General features: G+C 39.0%; 1 protein-coding gene across 4 annotated transcripts in view; it reads right to left on the reverse strand.

Annotated features, from left to right (window-relative positions):
* DIAPH2 (diaphanous related formin 2) overlaps positions 1-26,663 on the reverse strand; it is a 169,538-nt gene that overhangs the window by 127,953 nt on the left and 14,922 nt on the right. For 3 of the 4 annotated variants that reach the window (XR_013340783.1, XM_077786469.1, XM_077786471.1), the window contains 16 exons: positions 24,288-24,464; positions 23,334-23,438; positions 19,772-19,792; positions 15,610-15,749; positions 15,146-15,220; positions 14,995-15,064; positions 13,918-14,054; positions 13,034-13,145; positions 10,596-10,706; positions 8,667-8,785; positions 7,621-7,737; positions 6,956-7,074; positions 6,607-6,671; positions 5,871-5,975; positions 3,598-4,266; positions 1,044-1,158 (listed from right to left, as the gene is read on the reverse strand). Coding sequence is in view for 3 of the 4 variants with exons in the window: in XM_077786469.1 (XP_077642595.1) it covers positions 1,044-1,158; positions 3,598-4,266; positions 5,871-5,975; positions 6,607-6,671; positions 6,956-7,074; positions 7,621-7,737; positions 8,667-8,785; positions 10,596-10,706; positions 13,034-13,145; positions 13,918-14,054; positions 14,995-15,064; positions 15,146-15,220; positions 15,610-15,749; positions 19,772-19,792; positions 23,334-23,438; positions 24,288-24,464 (2,257 nt within the window). In the remaining variant the exon portion in view is untranslated. The remainder of the gene's footprint in view (positions 1-1,043; positions 1,159-3,597; positions 4,267-5,870; positions 5,976-6,606; positions 6,672-6,955; positions 7,075-7,620; positions 7,738-8,666; positions 8,786-10,595; positions 10,707-13,033; positions 13,146-13,917; positions 14,055-14,994; positions 15,065-15,145; positions 15,221-15,609; positions 15,750-19,771; positions 19,793-23,333; positions 23,439-24,287; positions 24,465-26,663) is intronic. The other variant, XM_077786470.1, reaches the window with a different exon arrangement.

Consider the following 26,663-nt stretch of genomic DNA (forward strand, 5'->3'; position numbering starts at 1 on the left):
TCAGTACATAAAGCTATTTGAGAAGTTTCTGTTGTTCCTAGTTTTACAACTGTGCAACTATGTCAACAAGAATTTCTTCTCATTGGAAACTGTCAGCTATGTCAACATTTCAAGAGGGTTTTTTTCAGCACTTTTAATGAAGAAGCTTTTCAGGAATTCTGAAACATTTCTTGAGATTTCCGGTGAAAGAATTCAGCTCAAGGCAGAAGCTTGTCCTTTTCATTAAGAAGGGGCTCATGCCATTCTGTCATCTGCTGCTGGGCATTCCTTCCCTTAAAGGTCTTCCTGTCACACCAAAGCAAGTGACCAACTCCACATCATTTTAACCTCCCTGCAGTGCTAAGAACCAAGAGTCAATCCAACTTGGACATGGAAAAAAAAGTTAAATTACTGCAAAGGATGTTTTTAAAATACTGCATGGAATATCTGAACATTTAGACCAGAAAGTGGTTCCAAGGTATGCTGCAAAAGAAGAATTCTAATAGTTTAAATTCACTGACTACTGAAAGGAATATGAATCTATCTTATGAAAAACACAGCCATGACCAACTCTTCAAAGAGGTTCCAAAAGGACACAGAAAAAAAAAAACCTCAGAAATAATTCAAGGAATCTACTCAAGAAATAGTTCATTACAGTCCTCTGAGAGCCCTTCCTGAGTTAATCTTTTTTAACACTGTGTTAGTAAAAATTGCTGTTCTTATCCCAGAAATTCTCAGCTAGGAATAATAATGCAAATAAACATGATTTTAGGATCAGAATGTAAATTCAATTACAATTTCATTAAAAGAAATCTCACATTAGTCTGCAACATACAGTGAACTTTTAAAAGGTATTATTGCAAAAAGGTTCCTCCCCTCGTGCTGTAAAGTGAAGGGGTAGCAATTCTTGTAATAGACTGTTATGCTTAATATATGTTTTAAATCATCTTCCTGCTATAAAACCATCAAATGAATTCCATGGTATTGCACAAAGCATAAAAGAAACTGCCATTACACAGTTTTAAACTTAATAAAGCACAATAAAGAGCAAAGTAGGAATGTACCTTTCATTTGGGTTCCAAAGGTAAGTGCCAATTTTGCAAACAGCTCTGGGTCTTCAAATTTATCTTCTTCAGCTTTTACCCAAAAGCTGTTTTCTCCTATTTCTTGAGGCTCAATCTGAAAGAAAAACAGCATCTCCAGAGTCAATTAGGATTGTTTTCAACAGCCAAGTTAAAATAAATGCTGCAGAAGCTCTGTGAGAATTGGGCTGATAAGTTCAGCCCTGCTCTGGGATGTTCTCTCCCTGCTGCTCCTGCACAAGCACGGTGAGCTGAGCTGCCCTGTGGCCACAAATGGCCTTTATTGCACTCAGCAAGTTCTCCAAACAGAACTAATAGCAGCAGCTGGCTTTCAAATGTTCTAGCTCTCTCTTGATTACTTTCTAGAGAGTTCCCCAACTCTTCAGCACTTCCTTTCCCTGCTACCTGGGAACTGGATGGAACAACTTACCAGGCAATGAACTGGCCACGGGGACCTTGCAGAGACTCAGGATGAGCTCTCTACTGGCTGCACTAAAGGAAGAAAATGCTCTGCAATATAAAAGCTGAAAGACAACTTGACTCTTTGTGTATGACTCAGAACTGCTTTTCTGCTTCCAAAATATGTTCCTCTAACAGCTCTGAACACATTATTACTTATTGTTTATAAGTTTGTTCAAATGCCAGATAATTTCCAAGGGCTATTTAATTTTAAGATGATATGCAGGGAATTTAGCAATACCACCTTTGTCAGCCTCACTCCAATTTCCCTGCAACACCCTGGTCCTCCACCTTTCAGCCCTGCTTTGCCAGCAGCTCCAGGGAAGACATTTTAAAAAACTACCTTAATCCAACAGTAATGGGGAAGACAGTTACAGCAAAAGGGACTAAATTAAACAGTAAGAATTTTATTTCTCAAATGATGGCTCCTTAAAAGTGATGATCAAACAGACTTTCCACTTTCTCAGTAGGCAGGAGATCTCTGGCACTGTTCCCAGAGCACTTAAGCAAAGCGTCCATCTGCAGCTCCTTCCCATTGTCACAGCCAGTGTTCACAGAGACACTTCAGAAATTATTCCTACAAACTCCCCAGTGGAACTGATCACAATGAAATTGGCTGCAATTACCAACATGTATTATAAAATAAAAGCTTGCTTCTCTCCATGCTTCCAGGACAGCAGTCTATGTCCATGTCCCACAGCTACAAAACCCCTGCAGTGCATCCTGATCCTGCCCTTTCTCCCCAAGACACTGCATTCCTCCTCCCACAACGAAGAAGGAAAGTTATCACTTATCCATTTATGTAGATTATTTTATGAGAATTACAGAAAAAGTAAAGATTTTCAAACTGATTTTAAAATTTATTTAAATTAATATTCTAAAAACATGGCAGGCTGTTTTGTATCATTCTAGTTAAATATATTAAAAGCCTGTTTTTAAACTACAGCCCTCAGATACACTTTCAGATTGTTTGAGCACATCTCCAAATCTTTTGAAATCATTGAAGCATTAATTCTTCTGCCAAAAGAAACTATAAATTGGCATGCCATGCATTTCTACACAGGCTCATCTCAACATTCTGTATTCCTCCTCCAAGACTAGTGGGATTGTTTTGCTGTTTTGTTACCTCAAAACTACTTTTTGACTACTCAGAATTTAGAGGAACCACACAGCATGGAATATATAAATGTCTTTTATATAGACTTGATGATTTGGTGCTTTTGGTTCTTTTTCCTACACCAAACAACAACATATCTGTCTTCTTGTATACCACTAAAAAATTGCCAACCACAATTTTAGAATGCAATGATTTAGTCTTGATAACAGCTGCAATTATCTAATACTCCACATGAATTTTCTTATACGGAAGGAGCAGTCACTACACTGATCAAAAAGGCTTTTAAAACAACACAGCCCAGCACACACCTGGATGTTTGTGTAACTTCTCCTGTTAGAGGGACTGGATATATTGAGAGGCCAGGAGTAATTGGGAATTGCTTTAAAGGTTCACTTGCAAATCAGATTGTGCTTGCACTTTACTGCTCAAGTAATGCTTAGATTTTAAGATGGTTTTAAAAATTACATGTGATTAAATGCAATCAAGCTAAGACACTGGAAGCTCATGATGCCCAAACCTTTCCCTTGAGCAGTCCCATGGCTCCTCCCAGTGGCCACGGCCCTGCTCCAGCACATTGCTGATGGAGAACAACCAATAAATATCTGGGATAAATAATCAACAAGTAACATTAAAGCTTGGTATCAGTAATCTCTGAACTCACAGCAACATTAAACGTCACGAATTGAAAAAGCTGAGGTTGGTTTGCTTTGCTAGGTATGGGTGAAAGCTGCTTTAGAGCAGTTTGGAGATAAATGCATATTTAGGTACAACTGGATGCAAAGCTGCTCTTGATGTTCACTGCACCTGGTAGAATGCACTGGAAGTAAGCTGGCTTCTGGGACACCTGGTACAACAAGGAGCTCTGCCAAGGTGAATCTCACCTAAAAACCCATCACACACGGTACCAAGCCCCCGTGTGCAGTGCATGAGGGGAACACCACCCCGATGCTGCTGCCATACCTTTGACCAGTTGATTCTCTTCATGGAGACCTCCAGCTTGTACTTCTTCTTCTCCTTCATCCCGTGTGGCAACGCTGGCACCGCCGGGAAGGGAGCAAAGAGAGCCCCTCCCAGAGGGGGTGGCATGGGGGGACCCCCGAAAGGCGGCGGGGGAGGGATTGCTCCCCCGGGCAGAGGAGGAGGAGGAGGAGGCCCTGCTCCCCCGGGCAGAGGAGGAGGAGGAGGAGGCCCTGCTCCCCCGGGCAGAGGAGGAGGAGGGGGCACGCCGGGCAGAGGAGGGGGCGGTGGGATGGCTCCTCCTGGCAGAGGAGGGGGCGCTGGGGGAAGGGACGCACCAGGTAATGGAGGTGGGGGAGGGATTGCTGCTCCTCCAGGAAGGGGAGGTGGTGGAGGAATTCCTGCTCCTCCAGGAAGGAGAGGTGGTGGAGGAATTCCTGCTCCTCCAGGAAGGGGAGGTGGTGGAGGAATTCCTGCTCCTCCAGGAAGGGGAGGTGGTGGAGGAATTGCTGCTGCACCAGGTAACGGAGGAGGAGGAGGAATTGTGGCTGCACCAGGGAGAGGAGGAGGAGGAGGGATGGCTCCACCAGGGAGTGAAGGCGCTGGAGATGGTGGGACATTCTCACTTGGGAGGGCTGAAGGTATTCCTGGGACTTCTGTCAGAACTGGACCCTGGAACACAACAGAGGAATTCCTTTCATCAGTGACAGGAGGCAGTTTGACACAAAGCTGAACCAAACAGGATGGTTTTACCCAATTGCATCTCAAGAAAGTGAGAAATGCAACTGTTCCCCTATTTAAATGAGAAACAATAACAATAGATTATACCACGTACCATAAAGCTGCCAACTAAACTGAATAACCTAGCATTTTTATAAAAACAAATTGTTTCAATTTTAAAGAAAATTTAATAGTAGCAGTAACATTTAAGTGAACAGAACAGCATTTTATTTCTCACCAATGCACAAAACATTTATCCCACTTAGGATACCCCAGCAAGCTGGGGCATCAGAGATGAGAACAACCATGCTGAATTTTAACAACACTCATCTGCTGCTGGAAGATTTTCCCCAGCAATCAGTGGAGCAGCTATTGCAGTCTAAGAGGTCACAGGACCAGTTCAGAGCTCTTCTGACATCTGGAGGGGTGAAGGGTGTGCAACAACCTGTCCTGCTGTCTTTTGAATCTGTTTGAGGGTGCTTCTTTGGTGAGAAGAAGAGCAATCCATTCTCCAATAACAATTCTAATAAGTTCTTACTAATTTAATTAATAAGGAAGAGAAACAGCAGCGTGTTAAACCATCAGAGGGGTGAGTGCAGCTAAAAATAAGTGTCATCATATTCTGTGGGGAGCATAACTCTAGAAAAGGGAACAGATACCAGAATTACATGGTTAATTAATCAGTGGTCAGCATTACTGTGAATGCCCTGTCATGTCTGGATAATCTGAACTGTGTTAGAATCAATAAAACAGGATTAACAATTAATTGGACTAAAAGGACATTTTTTACTTTGCACAAAGCACATGTGCTTCTTTGGTTCACAAGTTATAATGCAACAATTGCTGGGAACTCATTAAAACAGACTGTCACATTTCAGTGTAACACTGGCTTGTAGGAATTTGTAACAAACATGAAAATTGGCAAGAAGGAAGTAAGAACAGAAGTGTCAGTGTCTCCACCTTCGTGTCCAAATAGGAAGTGAGATCACAGGCTTGAAGACAGCAAAAAAAAGACAAAAAGGCAACAGGCAGACCTTGCCTAACATTGAAGGAGTACAAAATAAACCAGATTGAGGCAAAAGCACTAAATCATATCTGTTAGTTCCTAAAAGGTATAAATGACCTGTCTAAAACCTAAAGATGGTATTAAAAAATAAAAAAGTCTTATATAAAGTGTAAGAGTAAAAAATATATTTAAAACCAAAAGCCTTTAAAAATAAAACACTTCTAAAAAAACTTTCTGCAAAACATACAGAAGCAACAATGTGAAAGCATGAACAAATATCCGTAGGCGAAAAAAATCAGGATTAATGTAAGATTTTTATAGCCTAAGGAGCATTTTTTCTCAATAAAGCAGGTTGAAAATACTACTAGTTGTAAAATGTACCTCCATTAACTACCCATAGTAACTTATGCTGGCTGCAAACCCAATCAATACACCTATAGCAGACATTCCAAGCTCCAGACAAACAAGTTACTCCCAGGCAATTTTTTTTCAACTCCTTCTCAAGAAAATCAGCTCAGCTGTGGAACTTAATGTAATACTTCTTTATTACCTGGGTCCGGAGCTGTTTGACTTCTGTCTCGAGTTCTTTGATTTTCTCCTCTCGTTTCTGCAGCTCTGCTTGTGCCTCTTGTCGAGCTGTGAACTCTTCATCAAACTGTGGGGATTTAACCAGCACAGGACAGTTTGTGCAGTTATGGCCACACCAGAGCTTACATTGGCAGGAATTTTTTGAACAGTATCAGAGCTGGAGCAATTGATGCACTTTAAACTTTTTTAGCAGAATTTTTTTAACATGTTCACTTTTGGTGCCACAATTTCTTCCATCAACAAGGCAATGACAGAGAACCACCCAGATCCAGCTCTTCAGTGCAGGTTTTTCCCTCCCAGAGAACAATGCAGACTTCTCAAACCAAACTCAAGTATACATCTATTGCAGCAAGCTTAAATTCATTAAAAATTAAATCTGCAATCATCACGTTCAAGAACATGCTCTGTTATTTGGCCTGCAAATGCCTAATGGACCAGACCAGCAAAAAATACCAAAATTTGGAATTATTTCAATACACACCTCCATAACACATGAACTTCAGTACTACTGCAGCTAATATAGCACATTCGCTCATTTTTTTAAGCTTATACCTGCACTTAAGTTATTTAATTATGACTAATTCAGGACAGAGAGCAACAAATGGAATTGTGAGAGCCACTGTTTCTCAGTTTCAGCTGGGAAACAAGCTGACTGTGCTCCTGTCAGGAATCTGTTCCACACCATGAGCAGGACTTACCTTCCTGGAAAATTCTGCTGCTTTCTTTTCACTCTCTTCTACTTTAGCTTTGTCCACACAGGCATCTAGAATTTAAATAAAATACCACACACCAGTGAAGCCAAGCATATCACAGCTCTGAGGTGCTTCCAACCATCATTACCCTGTGAGCCCATGGCACAAAAGAAACAGGCACATTATTTTTTGATTCTGTCTCATTTCATTAAAGGCTACACAGCACTTGGTCTGGCATTCCACACCTGTAGCTTACATGCATATTTCCAGAACACTGACAAAATTCTCAGTCAGTGTAAGGCTAGACAGAAGAACACAAAGAAAAACACAGTAAAGCTGCTTAAACAGTACTAACCAACAAGATGTGTAAAATTGATGTCCATCCTTCCTCTGTATTTAAAATCTGGGTCCATGCCACTGCAGTGCAGCACTATCTGTGACACACATTCTTCTATGATCTTGTAATACTGAGGTCTAGAACAGGAAACATTTACAAGGCATCAAGAACATGAACAAGCCTTTATGCAGCTGGGGAAGGGGGACAACTAACCCCTAATTCTGAATTCTACACCTGCCAGAAAAAGTATCAAGTTCAAACTCTTATTTGTAAATATTTTGGATATGGTGCCTCAACCTTGCTATGACACCATGCTGCATATTAAGAGTTTACACTGGAAAGAGCAGATCCAAGGCATGTGGGAGTATTTTCAATTATCACTTGTACAGCTTCCATGTTCTCTGAAGCAATAAAGGTATCAAACTTCAAACTTGAATAAAGAAAAAGTGCCCAATGAGTCAAGAGGATTTTGGGATAAGGGTGTTAGACCAAGCTTCAGGTCTTTGAAATAAACACGATTATATTTACCAAGATCTTTTTAGCACTAATATGGAGTGAAAGATAAATAAAACACCAGTCTCAGAGTGACTTTTTAGGCATGAGCTACTCAGTTTACCAGGGTCTTCATTTCTATTCTTGCCTCTACTCCCCCCAAAAAATCCAGCCTGGCAGCTGGCACTCACCGGACATAGTAATCATTCCTGATCAGGAGGAAATGTTGGAGAATTGACAAGAAGTAATTTTCAGAAGAAGTATCTTTCACCATATTGTACAGCAGATGAAATACTTCGCTCACATCAGTGCAAACATTGTTAAGAAAATAACAGTACTTAAAAACCCACAAACTTAAAAAAAACAGAAGCCCAAAAAGCTCCACTGCAGCACAGAACAGCCACCCCACCCAAACACAGCTCCCCAGACATCTCCCATATTGTTCAGGTAAAACCCTCCACACTTTGAGCTCCTATTCTAAGCAGTAAATATTATTTTTCTACTAAGATTGTGCACGGAATTCCTGTGCTCTGTTTATCAATTAGGGTATGTTTCATTAGCAATCAGAACAATCATAGTATAGACTTTGTGCTTTAGAACCCTGTAGCAATATTTCACACAAAGCTTTGTTTCCACCCTGAGCTCAGCCAGGCTGTTTGCAAACACAAACTGGTCAGTCTTTTCCATTTCCTACAGATGACCCTTACTTGCAATTACCTGTTCTGCAAAACAACATTCCAGGGGATTTTATAGTCCTCCCACTGATTGCCTCCACCTCCCTCTGCTTCCTCCTAAAACCTGCAAGCAGCTCTTCTGAACTTAGGTAACCTGGAATTTCCTGCTCCTCACTGCTAGAAAAGGCACACATCTGTAGTGCTTCAGAACCTACAAGAAATGTTGTTCCTTTTATTATCAAAACTCATTTTTCTTCAAAGTTATGATCTTCCACGGGTATAATTTTATCTCTTCATGTATTATGAGACAGAGTTTAGCTTAATAAATGTTATTTATGAAGAATTAATTCAGTTCCCAATGACTTACATTTGACATGCAAATTTAAGCACTAATTATCCAAATATTTTCCAACAAAAAAAAGCAACTGGAGAGAAATCTGCTTGACAAAGCCCCTGGTAAGACACACAACTGAGACAAATAACCTGCACATAGAGCACTGTAATTTCCATTTAATAAAGTTCTGAAGCGACACAAGTTATAACAGCGTTTCCTTAAAGGATATTCCATTTCAGCTTTGATATCATTGAGACGATGTGACAGTTCAAAGTGGTCTTCATCTTTGTTCTCATCAAACACCCTCAGCTGAATATCAAGCTCGTCATTTTCCTTTTCTTTCAAGGCCTGTTTTTCAAGGTAAAGTATATCTTAATTTTTCCTTTTTTAAAGCAAGAATTCCCCCACCTGAAGGACCGCATCATGATGAAATATAAGAAATTAACCTTTAGAACAGCAACAAGTTTTAACCCAGTGCCTGGGCTTTATTATCCTGATTCAACTGAGAAAAACTAAGGCAAAATACCAGCTCACAGAGCAGATATGGGCTACAGAACAAACCAGACTTCCAGCTGAATCCATTTCTCTTAGTGGGACATAGCAGTTCCTGCTTTTTAATGTCAGAATTCCATTTAAAAAAACACAATAGGTATAGTTCAAAACAATAATTGACATGAGCTTAAGAAGCTAGAAGAAGTGTAAAGAAGACTTGCTTACAATTTCTGTTCCTCAGTTAACCTAGACCATGGCACTAAAGCATCCACAGTACAAGGAGAAATACAGAGAAAAAAAACCACACAAGTTAGAATTTGGAGCAGAGGAAAACGTGCTTTTAAGAAACACAAGGACTTGTCCTAATTCCCAGAAGAACCGAGTTCAGCTTCCTACCAGGCCAAGCACATGAAAAAGGTTCCTTCCCATGCAATGATGGGAGAGCACTCCATGATTGAAATGGAAGCTGGATTTGTCAGGGTGCAGCCACGTGTGCTCCCCAGCACAGGAGCAGCTTGTGCCAATTCCAGTGCTTGGAAAGCAGAGCAGGAAGCTCTGGAGCTGAACAGATTAAGAGCCAGAGCTCTGGATCCCCCTCCTGACACTTTTCCAACACATTAGCTGTTCAACATTCTTAAAATAGACTGTTATCACCAAATATTAATTGCTTTTCCACTCAGATCTCTATGGCAGATGTTGGTACACTCTCCCAAGTTTTCTATCATATCATGATTTGTTACAATTCAGTTTCTTTGCTACCTAATCCACCCCCAATTCCTAAAGTGTTTAAGCATTTATTGATTTTATAAAATACATTTCAATGGATTAAAAAATAAAACCAAAAAAACTTGTGTTCTTGAGGCTTTTAGATGATCCCCAGCAAATAAAGCCAGTAGATCAAATTAATATATCTACATGATACAAGCCCTAAAATATCCCTAAGAAAAAGTAACATCACACATCATAGAGTGTCTCAAGGCTGAATGAGCCAAAAATTGAAATTTTTGTTCCTGACAAATTGACAATTTGAAACTTCACATCTTAAAAGTCACAGCAGAATAAATTCCATTTCAGACAAATATAAGCAAGTACTCTTAATTTCTCTCATCTTTAGTAAGAAAGTGATGAGTATCTTAAATACACCTATTTTTGATGTAAGCATCAGAATGGTTTCTTGGCTAAGAGCTACAAATCTCTCCCCAAGTCAGAAATATTCCTGTCTGTACAGCTGCATGAAGACAGACATGCAGTCTCAGAATGAATTTCTGATTTGATTTTTCCTTAAAATGTCCCAATGCATTCTCAGCAAGCAGATTAAAGAAAAAAAGATTTCACAGTAAACAACAGGAACAGCATATACAAAGAAAGTTAATCCAAGATTGGTTCCACAGCCAGATTCACATTCACTGCATGTGCTTTGAGCTCATTATGCAGACTCTGGCTACCCTCATCTAATTTCTAATATATTGACTTGTTTCAACTACTACTCTGGTTTATACAGCTCATGAAAACCTGAATTTTCTCTGCAGGCTGAAAGCAGATTTGGATTGATAATCTGACTCCTCTGCAGCCCCAATCCTTCCCATCTGCTGTCCTGGTTAAACAGTTTGGTTATCTTCAACATTCACAGAGGAGAGTGATCAGCTCCTGGACACAAATGACTTACAGGCAATATTTTCTTCAGGCCACAACGTAAAAACTCATTTCTCAAGTGTATCCTGAAATCAAGATCTTCAGGAGATGTAACAAGGGCGTTGATGAGCTGCATACATGCTACCTGTAACCAGAAACACAGAATGGAAATCAATACTTCCAGCCACTGTTACAGCTGAACTATAAAACCAAAGAAATGGAAACGATTTATTATGCAGCACACATGCAACACTCAGTTTTATTTTAGCAACATTAAATACTGCTCTGTTTCCATATCAGGATGCTTCCACTGTATGAAATGAGAACCATATGAATGAGCATCACAGAATAATAGCATGGATGGTTTGAGCTGGATGGGACCTCAAAGCCCATCCAGTGCCACCCCTGCCATGGCAGGGACACCTTCCCCTGTTCCCAGGTGCTGCCAGCCCTGTCCAGCCTGGACCAGGACCCAGGAGCAGCCCCAGCGTCTCTGGGCACCTGTGCCAGGGCCTGTCCACCCTAAAATCAGGCACTAGTTATTTCCAAACTAAAGCTGCCCATTGTACCTCCTTCTCTTTCTCCTCAACATTCACAATTTGAAAACAAACTGTTTCTACAATAACTAAAAGCTTAAAAAAACCCACATCAGAACCACCCAATAAACACCTATACCCAAATTAGTCACATCACCAGGTGTTTTTTCCATTCCTGCAGAGCACTTGTGCAAAATGCCTGGTCTCAGGATAGTGGCTAATGCTTTAATTGAACAGCTGTGCACTTTAATTGATTTATTTGAAAACAGGTAGACAACAGCATAACGCCAAAAGTGCTGATCCACTTTAAAAGACTAAAATGGGACTCAAGGGAAATACCAAGTTTGGTAAAAGATGTTAACTGCAAATAGAAGTAGCTTTAGAGTAGGGAAAAAAAAATCAGTAGCTGCAGTGGAAAAAAAATCAGATAAAAAGCACCTTCCTGTTTTAATTACATTCACTATTTAGCTTTAATAGAACACCTTATGGAGTCTCAAATTTCTATTAAAACACCCTTTCAAAGGCACTCTCTTGATAGAGCTGCATCTTCAGATAATGCAGTATCATCGTGCTTGCTTGAATGATTCTTGTTATTTTACTACTATGACATGACTTAACAAGCCAAAGCACATGTCCAATCTGAAATTAATAGAGAGAAGAGGTGCCATCTGCTCCCACTGCTTCTGCCAGAGAGACTCTGCCTTAATGGCTTGTGCTAATGCATTCCCAGCAAAGAAGGATTTTGTCAGAAACAAGGTAATGAGTCTTGCAATTGTGCCTTCTCTGAGGTACCAGTGAGCCTTGGGAGGGGGAGGCTGGCAGGAATAGGGGGTGGTGGCTGTTGTCTGCCTTAAATCAACAAGGTCATGGAGTGGGAGACAACTCCAGAATGAATTCTTCAGTGATATTAAGATTAGAATGTCATTTATAGAAACTTGTTGGCCATCATTAGCTCATCAGCTCTGAAACAAGAGGTGCTGATGGTAAACAAAGCATTAAGGCAGCTACAGCTGATGTGTACTTGAGCCAAGACTGGAAAAAGGCATCCCAAGGATACCTGCCCTGCCTGTATTTTTCTATATTTTTCAGCCAAGGCAGCTGAAAAATAAATTTTAGTACAAAATATGTACAACTACTGTGTAATGAGAAGGTCATAAGTCAAAGTCATCCCTTATTAGGATATTCAGCCACTTGGCCTCTATGCAAAAATGGCAGTACCAAAAAAACCCAACCAATCCCAACTAAAAAAAAGCTTGTATCTTAACACCAACCAAAACTCTGGTGCCCACAGAGCATAAAAACTTTTATCCATGGACACATAAGCAGCAATAAACATGATCTAAGTCATGAAGGTAAAATCCACTGCCACAGAATATTTTAATATTTTATAGAAATAATTTTGAAAGCTCACTAGGTTACTCTCAGAGAGGCACTAGTAGCTGGTAAAAGGCACATGTTGAACACACACAGTGTGACAAAATTACCAATAATATCCTGCTGCACTTCACTCATCCTAGAAGGAACCTGGCCAAAAATGGGCACACCCCATGCTACACCTGCCATAATTAGCATATATCTGAATATTTAAGAGGCCACAGGTACTGCTGCCTAAAGTACCAGCACTAGGACTAGATGTATTACCTGAACATTACACCTGGAATCCAAGGAAAGAAATATCACTAACTGCTCTCTTTATTAGGAGATTTCTTAATCCTATTTTTGGGACAAGAAGTGATCTCCTTGGCCTCCCACCACTAACAAGTAGAAAATCTAGCACCACTAGGCCACTGGGATTTATTTCTCCTCTCTTACTTTTTATTTTCCTCTTTTACTGACCATTGGATTGACAGCACTAAAAGATGTGTGTGAATTAAAGATCACCAAGCCATACAGAGTGTTTCAGCCCTTCAGCTGAAGCACACAAAGACAAACTCACCTGCAGCTGGATGAACTCGTGGTTCTCCAGCCCTTCCACAATCTGGGAGAAACGTTCCTCCCTGCTGTGCCTCTCAGCAGCTGTGGTTATAGCACCTAAAAGCTTGTCCAGGCTACGAGAAAGACAAAATGTCAAGAGAGTACAGCACAGCCAACTTGCTGATTTTAAACATACTCACACAACTCAAGTCTTAGAGCACTGACAGAGTTTAAATGCATTTATCTACAGAGAGTTGAAAACAATCCAAGAACCAAGTGTTATAAATGTCTACAAGATTAATGTTGAAATAAGAAAAAAGGGGTGACTAAATCTCTATATTGTTTTTTCAGCAATGGAACAACCAATGAGGGCTAAAAATCTCTCCCTTTACAAGACTGTGCACTTGATAACAGTTGACATGTTTAACATCTGGAAATTCTAAAAAACTGTCCTTTCAGAAATCAGAATGTTTTAATCTATTTATTGCAGAGAAGACATGAAGTTTGCCAATTTTAACCTTCACTACATAAACACAGTGGTGAATTTACAGGAAATACATGCCAAGTGATCATCTTAGTTTTAAAAATCTCATGGGCAAGTGCTAAATAACTCTGAGTTGAACTGCTCCAAAGCCCAGCTGCAAGTGTAAACTCCTGGTTCCTGTGGTAGAGAGGCGATTTGTCCTTTCACACCTTCCACTTCAGCCACAGTGTGTAGATCTCTGCTCATTTGCTTTTCTCTGATTTAATACTGAATTAAGGCATCAAAACAGGTGAAGTATCTTTAATTTTAAACCACATTATTAACGACTTAACAGTTTACCTTTGTTTCACTGACAACTTTTCTCACCTGTGTGCAAATTAACAACTCACAAGCACAAATAAAAGCTTCAGTATCTCACTCACATGTTTTCCTCTCCAATAATGCAGATAGCAGAAAGGATTTTCACTGTCTCAGTCATCATGTGTGGTTGCTTTGGATCAATTGCTCTTGACAACAGCAAGAGGCTCCTTTCATCTCCTAGAATCCTTTGCAAACCGTACTGGGAAAAACAAAAAGCTCATGGTGAAAAGCTTGTGCTTGCCTTGGGAACTCATCACCAACATAAGATCCTGGGGGTTCTCCCAAACCCTCCATCCCAGAGGGGATTGGCAGCCCTCAACCCCACCAAATCCCCTGGCCATCACTGCCTGGGGAAACAGGTCAGGGCCCCAGTCTTGCACTGGAGGCTTTCTCCTGATAGACAGAGATTCAGCTCCTCAGGAGGACACCAGGACCTTGCAAAATCAGTACCCACCAAAAGGCAAGCCAGGTTTTATTTTCTGTCTATAAATGAAAAATCTGCTTTTTTTCCACTTCATTGGACAAGCTCTTCTGTGAGATTTTTCTAAACTGTGCAGAAGTTAATCACAAGTAACTTATATGCAGTTTTATTTGCTGAGGAGGATAGATAAGACTTCAGATTTTGCTATGAATAAAGCAACATTACAAGTTTCACATAACAGCTTCTAGAAGGTACTCATAGTCTGTAAACCTGAGAAAACTGTGTTAGAAACAAATCAGATCCAACTTAACCTAACCCTTTACCCATGACTTATTAACTTAAAAACTAAAAAGACATCAAATGCTACTCAATTTATATCAGGTGAAAAATACATTATATTACAATCCTGAATTGAAATCTGAATTTGGAAAACTATTTTTTTCAATTTCCAAGTAATTAATTTCCAAATTCACCTTAAATTTATACTATCATCCTCTCAACATTTTACTTTCAAAAATCATAAATATTTAAAAAAACTAAGAAAAAATGCAGAAAGGTTCAGGAAGGAGACTCTCAACAGAAGTTACACTAAGTTTAAGATCTGCATTTCCAAAGAGTTAAACACTGGATATATGAGGTTTCCTTCCCTCTCCAACATATACATGTTGAACTCAAAACCAAACATGACAGAAGTCTGTGAATTTAAAATAATACTTACTTTATTGTTCATAAATGCTTTGAGGCACTGGATAAGTTTATGCTGATTCTTCTTATCAATACTTTCTTGCCTTGAAAGGAAAGAGGAAAATCACATAAGGAAAAGCTTCACAACCTCCCCATCCCTCCCTTTAAATGATCCAGGTCCTTACTGTTTCTTGTCCAGAAGCTTTTCCAATGCATCCAACAGAAGCCCAAGACCTTCATGTCCAAAATTATTAACCCAGCTGGAAAAAAAACCCAAAGAAAAGAAGAAAAATGCTTTTAATTATTTCTCAATCAAATGCAGAACTTGCAAAGCTATTTCTCCATTACTGTTTGTGCATCCCTTCACAGGCTCCACTTTTGGTCTCACTTCCCAAAAGATCTGACCAGCCACGAAGGCAAACAGTTCCACCAAGTACAAATTGCTGAAAGCCACAGTGAAAGGTGAGGAGATATTGCAGAGAGCTGCAAACATTTCACTTATCCTGATCCAGGGTGCTGAGAACACTGCTCTCCTGTCAACAAGCATTAGCCTAATTACCCTGGTTTCAAAAAAAACCCCAAAGCCCACAACTCTCCTGCTTAGCAAAAACAGCATGATGAAAACCACTGCAGAAATTGCTCTGCTTACCTGACTGGGTTGCTGGTTAGAGACACTCTCAAGGACTCCAGGCAATTAAGAAGTTTTTCATCTGAAATTCCAGAGCGCAGTTCATGGATATATTCTTGTGAGGACAGGGTACATTCGTGCTTGCTGTTTTTTAGTCCCCCCTATCACAGAAGGCAGAATGCTGCTGAGTGTTCAGTGATTAACAGTGTTTAGAGGATAAAACAGAAGACTAGTATTTCCATATGAATTTCCAAATCATAGCACAAGTATTCAAGGCAGCTGACTTGATTCGGATTGATAATTGACTTTTGGTTTTAAATTACAAGGATAATTATTTTGCTGGAATCTTTTTCACTTCTTCGAGTAAAAGTCCATGTACTACAAATGGAATATTAAAATTTAATTCCATCATTCAGCTGCATTAACATATTTAATGAGTGTATTGTACATCAGAACACTGTATTGGAAATAATCATAAAGAGAGACATACAAAAAACCCAGCTGATGAAACTTCCTGAGACAATTTTTTGCTATACCATAGTTCATGTTTGACCCCTAATAAGAGATGTCAAGAGGATCTTGTTTGCTGTAAAAAAAAAAACATACAGGAGATTTGGCAGAATTCCCTCCTGCTGAAGTGCCACTACAGAAGAAAAACTACTTACAGAGTATTTCACTATTAAATACTTGAATGTGAGTTTTTAGAGCTATAGTATTCAAACTCTTGAACAAGACAAAACATTTTTCCAAAAGGTGCAACTAATCTTTTGTACAGCTCTGACAAGTTGCAGCAGGCTTATCTCAGAAGAGTGGTTTTGATTCATTTGCAGCTCCTAAAGCCCCTTAGCTCTGAAGGGCCTGTTGAAGAGAACCTGATAAAGATGTCAGGGTGTAAAGGCAGTATCAAGTGCCTGTCCTAAAAGAGGATTTATATGCAATTGGTTTTAATTGTATCACTCCCACCAAAAATATTCCAATTGTCTCTTTTTTGCACAGCTCCACTTCTTATGAAGCTTCTGGTTTGCTCTCTTCAAATTCTTACCATTCATTTTCCAAAAATACACTAAGTATGGCTGATGACAAAATACCTTGGTTAAATTAAGTTAATGACTTTGACCTAGCCAGATTGAAGCACAAACCAGAGCCGAGTTCACAATATACTTTCAGATTCAGAACAAAACCAGGACAGACTGTGACTGCAGTGAGACAACAGGATCCTCTGCCCTGTGTCAGCTTTGGAAATGTTCCTTGCTGACATGAAAAGCACCTTCAGCTGGGCATCACATGAAAGGAGCAAGGCAAAGATGAGTAAGAAGGATATAAAGGGACTAGAATCAGTCACCATCAAACAGCCTAAACAAAGAGATGCTCTTCCACTGGAAGAAAAAGGAATAAATGTATGGGGTTATATTTATAGGAGTAGGAGCTGATGGTAAATCAGATTAATACATCAAAAATCAGAAAAATTCAGAAAAATTATCCCTCTGAAGGACCATAAGGTAAAGAACTAGGAAAAAGAAACAGCTATATCCTACCCATTGGATGGATGGGAATTAGAAAAGATTTTATGTGTAAGTAATGCACATCACCTACACAGTATAGATCTAAATGGGCACAAATTTTGTCATTTCAGCCATTCCCCAAATGGCAAAAGAAGAGAACAGAAATGCTGCTGAGAGCCACAAAGTGTACAGAGATGAGACAATGGCAGCTTCAGTCAATGCCACTGCCTTAAGCTAGACCCTGAACAGCACTCCAGAATGCAAGGCAGTGGTTTCTCCCAAGAGATGAATTTGTGCTTCCACTGCAGTCTGCTGCAAGCTCCACAGGAGACTCCACTTCAGACTGGGGCAATCTGAAGCCTTTGCTATTCTTTGCTTCATATTTAAACCAAGGTGGGATCTTGCTGCCTCCTCTTTCTGTGCTATCCAAGCCATTGGTGAAGCACCTCTGCTCTGCCTAGTCCCTGATTTTCAGAAGACTCATGACTCCCTCAAAAATAGATCAGCAGAAGAACTGGCAGGGTGCTCTGCTAAGGCTCCTACCCATGGCTTGCAGGACAGGCACATTTCTTCACTCGTTCTTTGAAAAAGCACCTTTATCTGCACAGCAATAAGGAACCAAGTCCTCTTCCTTATTTTCCTCCCTCTTCAAAATGGATGGTCACTCAAGGCAGCTCATAAAAATTCATTCTTGAAATCTTTCAGAGAATTTTCAGCTTACCAGGATTACTTTCTGCTATTCCCTGCAATCAATGTCGCAGTCTCAATCCACTCTCACCTCTAATGCTGATCCAGGTGCTACCTTTTATTTCCCTATTCAAAGAGAGTTTGACTGGAATACTATTTTTAAAAATTGTTATGCCTTTATATGGATCAGATTTTAATACAAACATTTCTTATTTACTTTGAGGTGTAAGGTCTCAGTGAAAAATGTTTTACAGGAGAACACCTAATAAAGATGGAAGCAAAAGTGAAGTAGAAAGAAACTGAAGAGGGTTGGGCCCCACATCAGTATGTTCAGAGAATAAATCAATGCTTAAGAATGAAAATATTAGAAATTCCGTCATGACTGGACACCTTCAGTGGTACAATTAAGGCAGAGGGTGGTTCACTGATGCCAACTCAAATGAGAGCCTGCACCACCCAGCAGTGCCACAGTGCTGAGGATCCCATGTCAAATTCTAGTGAGTTCAAGCTCCCGAGTTCCCATGAACAGGGAAATCTCCTCTCTGCCATGTCTAGAACACAACAGCACTACCAGGAACATCCCAAAATGCCTCTCCTCCCTGATCACAGTGGATCTGTAAATCTTCAAGGGAACAGCTCCTAAAGGATGGATCCTGGAAGGAGCACACGGAGGTGCGAGCGCTCGGTAAGCAATAATATGCAGAAGCCAAACTCCAGGCACAGCATTTTTTATTTTAGTATTTAGCAAGTTATTTGCACAAAAACATGCTTTCAATGCAGAGCTGTTCTTGCTTTCTATCAGACCCTGAACCCAAAGGCATGGGGAAGAAAACATCTTAGAACCTCCCCCCACCAATTGTGGGAATATCAGCTTGCTTTATAAAATAGCCTCTTCATAAAGCAGCTGTTCAGGCTAATTCACACCCAAAGGAAATTACACAGCAGCAAGGATTATTTGAAACTGGTTTTAACACACTGAACTGGAAAATTAATAATTTCTACCCTCAAATTATTAAATAATACCCTTTTAAATACATAAGCACAATGAAGATATTTTCCTCAATTAGGGGAAGAACCAATAGTGTGCACAAAACTAAAAAGTACTGGTGAGCACAAAAGTCTCTTTAAAGGCCACTCTGATTAAAACAAAGCCAAGAGAAAAATATACAAGAATATAATGTGTAGGAGAAAAACCTAACTATATCTGAGGTGATGATTGGACAGTTTTAAGTCATAGATTGTTCCCTGACTTAGGTACAAAGCCTTGCTGTGCCTGAAAAGCCTGTTTTGGCTATAATAAAAAATAAAGTCCATCCATAATTTAAAAGAACATTTTTGTTTTCAATCACTATTTGAAATACATATGTAATTATTCTCCAAAAAAATCTTATTTACTAGGAAACACAAACTTGCTGAACTCACTCCAACACATTAAATTCCAAATATTTGTCTATAATATTTGAATTCAATCAAAACAACATAAAATGTAGATGAGTCCTTAATAAAAGTTATGCTCTTAGGGATCTCATCTTCAACATACTGAGCTCTTGAATCTTCTAAATTAATCTAAATTGATCTGCTGAAGTTGGCATTTCTAAGACAAGGTATGAATAATAACAATTAAAACATAAAAAATTCCAGATCTAAACAAAATTAAGTCAAATATTGTCAATTTCAAATTTCAAGTGCCTGCCTTCAATAAAAGACAAGCTTAAATTATATTTGTTGCTCACAATGAAGAGATGAGCTCAGTGAGTTTGAATTTGGAAATAGACCCCTGAAAACTTGAAGAAATCCCTCAAAAGTGTAAGCAATGAACTCATACTGGTTAGATAAACATGACTGAGGTGGTTGACAATCATTTTGATAAAACAAGGATTCAGTTGTGCCCACTGAACTTTTAAAACCCAGAAAAAAAAGTCCAAAATATTCCAGCCTAATCTCTTGAAAGGGAAGTTCAGAAGAGAAAACAAAACTCTCATGTTTGTACTCACCGGAACTTTACTTCCGACTATCTGCATGCAGTGGTCAGCCAAGAGAGGTTATTGTGTAAAAAAGATAACAATAATACATAAATAAACAGCACAGTACTTAGTAGGATGTAGTTGCACACACATTTTTCAGTGTTTAATCATTAGTAGTAGTTACATTCTTTCATTACTTTATCAACTTGTTTAGGGGTTAGAGCTTCTCTGACAGGAAAACAGCAGCTCTACAGCAGGAGCAACAATTTCAATTTCTTATGTTTTGCTGCTGAATCTTCAGTATTTGACACATTTACCTACAAATAACTAAATACCTGTCTTGACAGCTACATCTCGAAAGATTAAATATGCCATTTGTTAAAATTATCAGGTCAGATACTTTACATATGACACTGAGAACACTCTAATGGCATGCTGACTTTTTTCTGTGTATAACAACTGCTTTTATTATGGAGCTTTTGATCTGTTTAGATGATGTCACCACTGAATTTAATTAAGTTTTTGTAATCAAAAACATAGCCTACAGTTATAACTCCAACTTGCATTTCAGAAAATCTCACATGACATTTTTATTCAACTGCTCGGTATGGATGCTTTTAATTACATGGATAATTAAACAGTGATTTTCAGAATGCCATCTTCTCTTTACCATGGAACAGCATCTCTCTGTGTTCATGAACAAAAAGGTGACTTTCCCCAGAGGAAGCTGCAGGAAGGCAGCACATCTGTGCCCTGTTCTGTCACCCTGCACAAATGCCCACGCCCTGGCAACAGCAGGAGCTCGGACATCTGCTCCAGCCTCTCCTGTCAGCTCACCTGCTGCAGGCTGACAGCAGCCAGCTCCTTGCATAACCCCTTTTATCTGATCACCAGCTGCTTTGCTTCTGAGATCTGTGACTGTCTCTGCTCAGCCTCTACCTGCTTCATCTTCTACTCTTTTCCATTTTTCCTTTAGGAATTCTTTCAGAAACAAAAGTCCCTGCGAGTCTTTCACAATCAACACTTCTCTTCCTGAAGAAGTTTCCTCTAGAAGCACAAGAAGGGATTGCCATCACCAATCTCTTCTCCCAATTTCCTATCTTCTCCTCTCACCCATGTCCAACTATTCAGTACAGCACAAAATGTCACTGGGTTCAGTTCTGAAACAGAATTTCAATCCTTCACCAGTTCTCAGGTATAATTTCCATGGCCAACAATCTTTCTCTTCAAGTGAGAGAAGGAATGAGAAGCACAGAAAATCACTTCCCATGAAAGCATCCAGCTCATTAGCTTCTACACGTCCTCCACCCTAAAGGGAAACTTTCTTCACCCAGTGCAACCCAAAGTTCCTTTCTCAGAGCTCTGAAGACAAGTGTTTCAGAAAAGCATGGTCAACATGCTGCAGACAGCACACAGGCAAAGAAAATGAAGCACCAAATTTCAAATAATTTGGTTAAGACAACATCAGCAAATGAGAGTGATATTTTCACATGAAGGGAGGGAGCTCAAAAGCCTAAATAAAACAAACATGAAATGAACAGCAAGAAAAGTCACATCAACGATTAAATGTGTTTTGTGAGCTCTAAGCAGAAGGTCCAAGTATTTTCAGTGTAAAAAAGGAAGACAGATATAATTATCTGTGACAAAAGAAAAAGGTAGAAAATCTAAAGATCATTTTGAATGCAACCAGCATTTTCATGGAAGACAATCATGAAGAAAGGAAAGTTTGACAATTCATAATGCAGTAAAGATTGACTAGGGCTTGAATTCATCGAGCAGAACAGTAACTGCACTAAACAGAAGATGAAATTAAAAGTGAAAATGAGGTTTGGCACCACTGTAAGATCCCAATCAACATTTTAAAATTAACCTCTGTATTTTAATTTTTTTTCTTAACAACCAAGATGCTAGCTATTCAGAAGTTAAATTAGGATAACACTACAGAAAGATAATGTAGATTTCTGAAAGATTCCATTCAAATGCTGTGATTCAATTGCAAGGAGGATGTACTGAAGCACACAAACTTTAATATGAGTTGGTTTTCCTCTAGGAAAAACACTCTGCAATGTGTAAAACATCCACACTGGTGCTGACTTAAGCCCAAAGTGCACATTCATGTACAAGGACCTTTTAGGATGACTTGGTTTTAAATTATTAGTACATTTAGACAAATGCCTTCCCAGTTCTGTTAAGTGTCCCATGCTGCAGCACACATGGGGAGCAATGCAATGCATTAAAATTTCAGCAGTGAGCCATGCAATGGTAGCCATGCTTTCCTTACTCAGCTGCACAGTTCTGGAGCTTGAGGCAGCTATGTTTCAATTGCAGTGTACACGAGAGACATCACCATTGTTCAACTAATTCTTGGAAAAAAATGCAAATACTTCCATTTCTACTTCCACCTCCTGCTGCTTCACTAAAGTATTTTTGCATACTAAGAAAAATTCCAGATTTAATATTGATCATCAAGTGAAGATAAAAACCTCACAAAGCATAATTAACAGTTCCCAAAGACAGTCTAGTTCATAACATTCACTGCATAAGCTTGAATAATTTTCCAGTAATTTGTACATTTAGTTGGACCATGCTTAAAGAACTGGATTCCTTCCAGCACACACTAAAGGACTCTGGATTTTGTTTAAGATGAACTCATGCAGGAACATTACTCCTCTCAGAACTTAAATCACCATTTTCATTACCATTTCATCACCATTATAACACAAACTTCTCCTTACTGAAGTTTATAATGTTTCATGCAAGGCATTTGCATAATAATTGCATGTCATTGTCATATTAATTTTTGAAATTGAACTCTGCAGAGCTGATTTTCAAGGTTAACAAGGGACAAGTTAACTGTACTGCTTGCAGTCCATGTTTAAAGATTCCTTAGGCAGACACCAACATAATCCTTACTTATTTCTATATTTGCCATAGTCAAAACTTTTAACACGCACAAAGCATTGCTGTTATCTTTTAAAACTAGTTAGTATGAACAGTTCAACTGCAGAAAATAAACTGCAGCTCTTCACTACTTGAAATTATATTTCTCCACCCCAAAAATGTTGGGGTATCCAGTCATTTCCTTACACTTCTTGCACCCCAAAGAAGACAGACTTCAAAAATTCTGCATGAAGGGTTAATCAATCAATTAAATTACAGAGAATAATCAACATCAATGAAAAGTCAAAACATTTTTTTCTAATTAAAATGCAATTTGGAACTGGTTTTAAGACCATCCTTTCACTAAAGGAGTCTTGCACATACATCGCTACTGAAACCACAAAGAAACTTTGGGTACCAAAAATTCTTAAGATGAATTGCACAGAAATATGCTCAGGTTCCATCCATGACTCTACATCATTGGATTTGCAATTTCTTATGGCTTCCAAGAAAGGACCAAGTTTTTACATTGCCCAGCAGGGAAAATGCAAACTAATGGTTTAGATGTAGCTGCAAGCATTCAGAAGTGCGTTGGTACGTACGTATTTATTTTTTCCTACCCCTCTTAGATAATTCTAGACAAAAAAATTCAAGTTTCAAGCTTGAAGAGCATAAGCCTCCAAGCTAAGCTCTCTCCTCAGTGAGTACTTACGGATTTGGCAGTTGCAGAAATGTACTGGACAACCATCTCACGTTTTGTGCTCAAGTCTTTGTCTCGTAAAGGAGCTTTACGTTCCTCGTTCAGGTTCATGTCTTCCTGCAAAGAACCAGACCACAGCACATCAGGAGCACATCTCAATATTGTCAGCAGTCTTTGTTCTTTTGTTAAACAATTAATTTTCAAACAAACAGAAGTGACTTTTTCCAGTTTATATGCGTGTATTTGATTTTGCCATACCTGATTTCCTCATTTAATTCTGTCACCTCAAGTATTCATTGTTTTTGAGACTTAGCCAAAATTTAAACTGCAACAAGGGTAGTTAACATTTGTGAAATTTGGCTCAAGAAGTAAGACTAGAGGACAAGCACAACAATTCTAAACCACAAGTTGATGAATAAGTGCCAAATCTTGAGATGTTCCTGTGTTTTTAGTGAAATCTTATCACAGTGGACACCATTCCTGCACTATCTAATCAGAAGGCTGTTATTACATGGATTAGTAGCTTGTGGAAGGGGTAGAAGATAAACTGTTCCAACTGATGTATTTAAAACAAGTCTAAAAGTCAAAATGCTTTGCTAGATTAAATCTATTAAGACAGTTCTATTAACTTAACTGATTAAATACAATGCAGTCATTACTAGTCATGACTAGGCTTGCCATTAAAAGTCAAAGTAGTTTCAGACTGGCACCTAAGAGCAGTCAATGCTGCTGCAATCACTACTGCTGAACAGCCCTGTCACAGAACTGCTAGTCTCTGTGAGACAGACCTGTTGTCTGCTTCAATTACCATTACCTGGAAAAGTTAAAAACTAATCCCTTAACAAGCAAATCAAGCAAGAGTTAATTAACACTTATCCAATCCTTCAAAAGACATTCACTGCTGCACTGAACAGCACAGAGCTACCCAGTGGAACAGGAAAGTTCTCCCCCATACCCACATCTTACCATCATTTTTTCAAAGAGATCCATAACTTCCTTCTCTGATAAGTTCATGCAGCGCTCATCAACAAGTGCCTGGGCATGTGGGATCTCACTAATGGAAGGCTGAGAGTCAATAGGATGCTGAATGAGAGGCTTCTCTTTCTTCACAGCTGCTTTTCTGAAGCTTGTGATTCTGTCACGCTGCAAAGACATTCAAAAATAAGCAGAAATAGAGAGAAAAGCAGCCAATGGCATGGCAGCAGTGCACGGTTTTAGTTAATTCAAGCAGCAGAGTTAAACTGAACTGTAAGTGAAAATACTGTAATAAAGAAAGACAATAACATGTAAGGTAAACTCATGACAGGTCACATGCAGAAGGGATTTAAATAGTTCTCACTGATCCAAAATTGCACCAGCTAGGTTAAACTCTTAGCATTTCAAAATCCTGAGTTCATCTTCTCCCATTGCTAATTATCCTGATAGTGAATAAATATGGTACCACAAAGGTAATGTCCAATGTTCCTTCACCTGAAGAGCAATAAGTCTTTGGAGGACAACTGAAAAAGGCAGCGTGGGGAAGGAGGTACTCACAAGTTCATCAGGCTTATGAAAAAAATCCTGCTAAAGTAAAATAAAGTTTGTAGAATTAATGCTCCAAGCATAGTTCCTAACTCCTTGAAGAGTTTGTGAGGAGGAACTCCTGGATTAGTGCTGAGCTTTAGAAAGGCAGGGGAAGGCTTGCTCACACAGAAGCAGGCACCCATGGTTAAACCCACGGCCAGACAGTGCCAGGGCGCTCTGGGTTAGGGCTGCACCAATCCCCACTCCTGGGCTGTAAGCATGCTCAATTACTGGGTTAATATTGGAAATAACCAGCACCTTCTTATAAGGCCATTTTTGGTGTATGTGTAACATAGAGCTTTATTCTGAATAAAGTCTGAATTGTTTGATTTAATACCTGTCTTTATTATATATATATATTCAATTTGAGAACACCATGTATATAGCAATTTTCCTCAAAGAATTGTTTGCATCCACAAATACTCCTGTATTTGTTTCAGGCACTCAACAGCCTTATGAAGATGTGCTTTCATCTAACAGCAGCTTATGTAGGGTTACCAGGATTACTCATAGCAGTCACTGACATCTCCACCAAAACATGTAAACCAAAATTCATATTGGCTACAACAAAACGACCTCTCTGAGGTGGGAAATGTCTGATAGAGACAGACTTTGCTTGCAAAAATTGGATTCATTTTAGATTAGTGAGTCCAGAGTGGAGACACTAGAGCAAGAGCTGTGGAGTATGGAGAAGAAAGATTATTCTTCTGTTGTTTTGTTTCTTTTTATTAATTTTTGTTGTTCATTGTTTTTGTTTTTATTTTTAAGATCCTACGAGATTACCTTAAATCTCTGAAGGAAAGTGTCCCTAGATAAGCTGCATTCCCTTTGAACTTTTTTATTTTTGAGGAACGGGTGGTACGGGGGTTTTCTTGTTCCTTAGATATTTTTATATTTGTGGACAGAAGCACAATACCTACAAGGATACTGTTAATGTCTTTTACAAAGCAAGAACACTACTTTAATCTATTTTTTACCTTATTAGAAGAGTTTAAATTACATTTTTGGAAATTAAAATTACTGCATAACCTGGTGAAAAGGCCAAGAATACAACAATGCCTGAAAGGCAGTATCCAGATTTAGCCAAATGCAGTTTTATATAGACCATTCAACAGTCACAAAAAGTCATTTAAGATCCAATTTCACCACATTGTCATCTCTTTCAAGTATAACTTATTAACAACACATTGTTCAATGAGTTTGCACTGGTGAGATCACTGGAAAGACACAAAGGTATCTTCTATGAGATTACAGGCACCATTTCCTCATTTCAGATGTGCAGACAATCATTAACTAAAGAACCAGTCTGGCTTTATTTTATATATGTAACACAAGGCTGTAATCTTAATGAAATAAATTTTGATAGAAGTTTCTGAAAAAACACTTTGGAACCAGTTTAAAGTATTCAGCTTTATCAAGTTAGCGCTACTGAATACACTCTTGTTCCTTGGCATTGAGTAGACATTTATTACCCAAAATGGTTCCACTTGAATCATGTGGCAACCAACTTTGTAGAGTCACTGCAGATCACTTACTGGGAAAGAGAAGGTCAAGAGAAATAACACTTCAGCTGTTGAGTAACAGTTCCAACATAGCCATAGTATTACTGAAGTATTTCAATTGCTTGAGGAAATTTCTCCAACTAGAAATCATTATGAGACTTCTTCAACTGAAGCCACAAATTAAGATCTTTAGGAACAGTTATTAAACTTTCTGAAATCTAATGCTTAATATCCTTGTAAGAATGTTATTTTGTCCACAACATGAGTAAAGTAGCAT

This window comes from Lonchura striata, chromosome 14, assembly GCF_046129695.1.
Source record: "Lonchura striata isolate bLonStr1 chromosome 14, bLonStr1.mat, whole genome shotgun sequence".
NCBI classification, from domain to species: domain Eukaryota; kingdom Metazoa; phylum Chordata; class Aves; order Passeriformes; family Estrildidae; genus Lonchura; species Lonchura striata.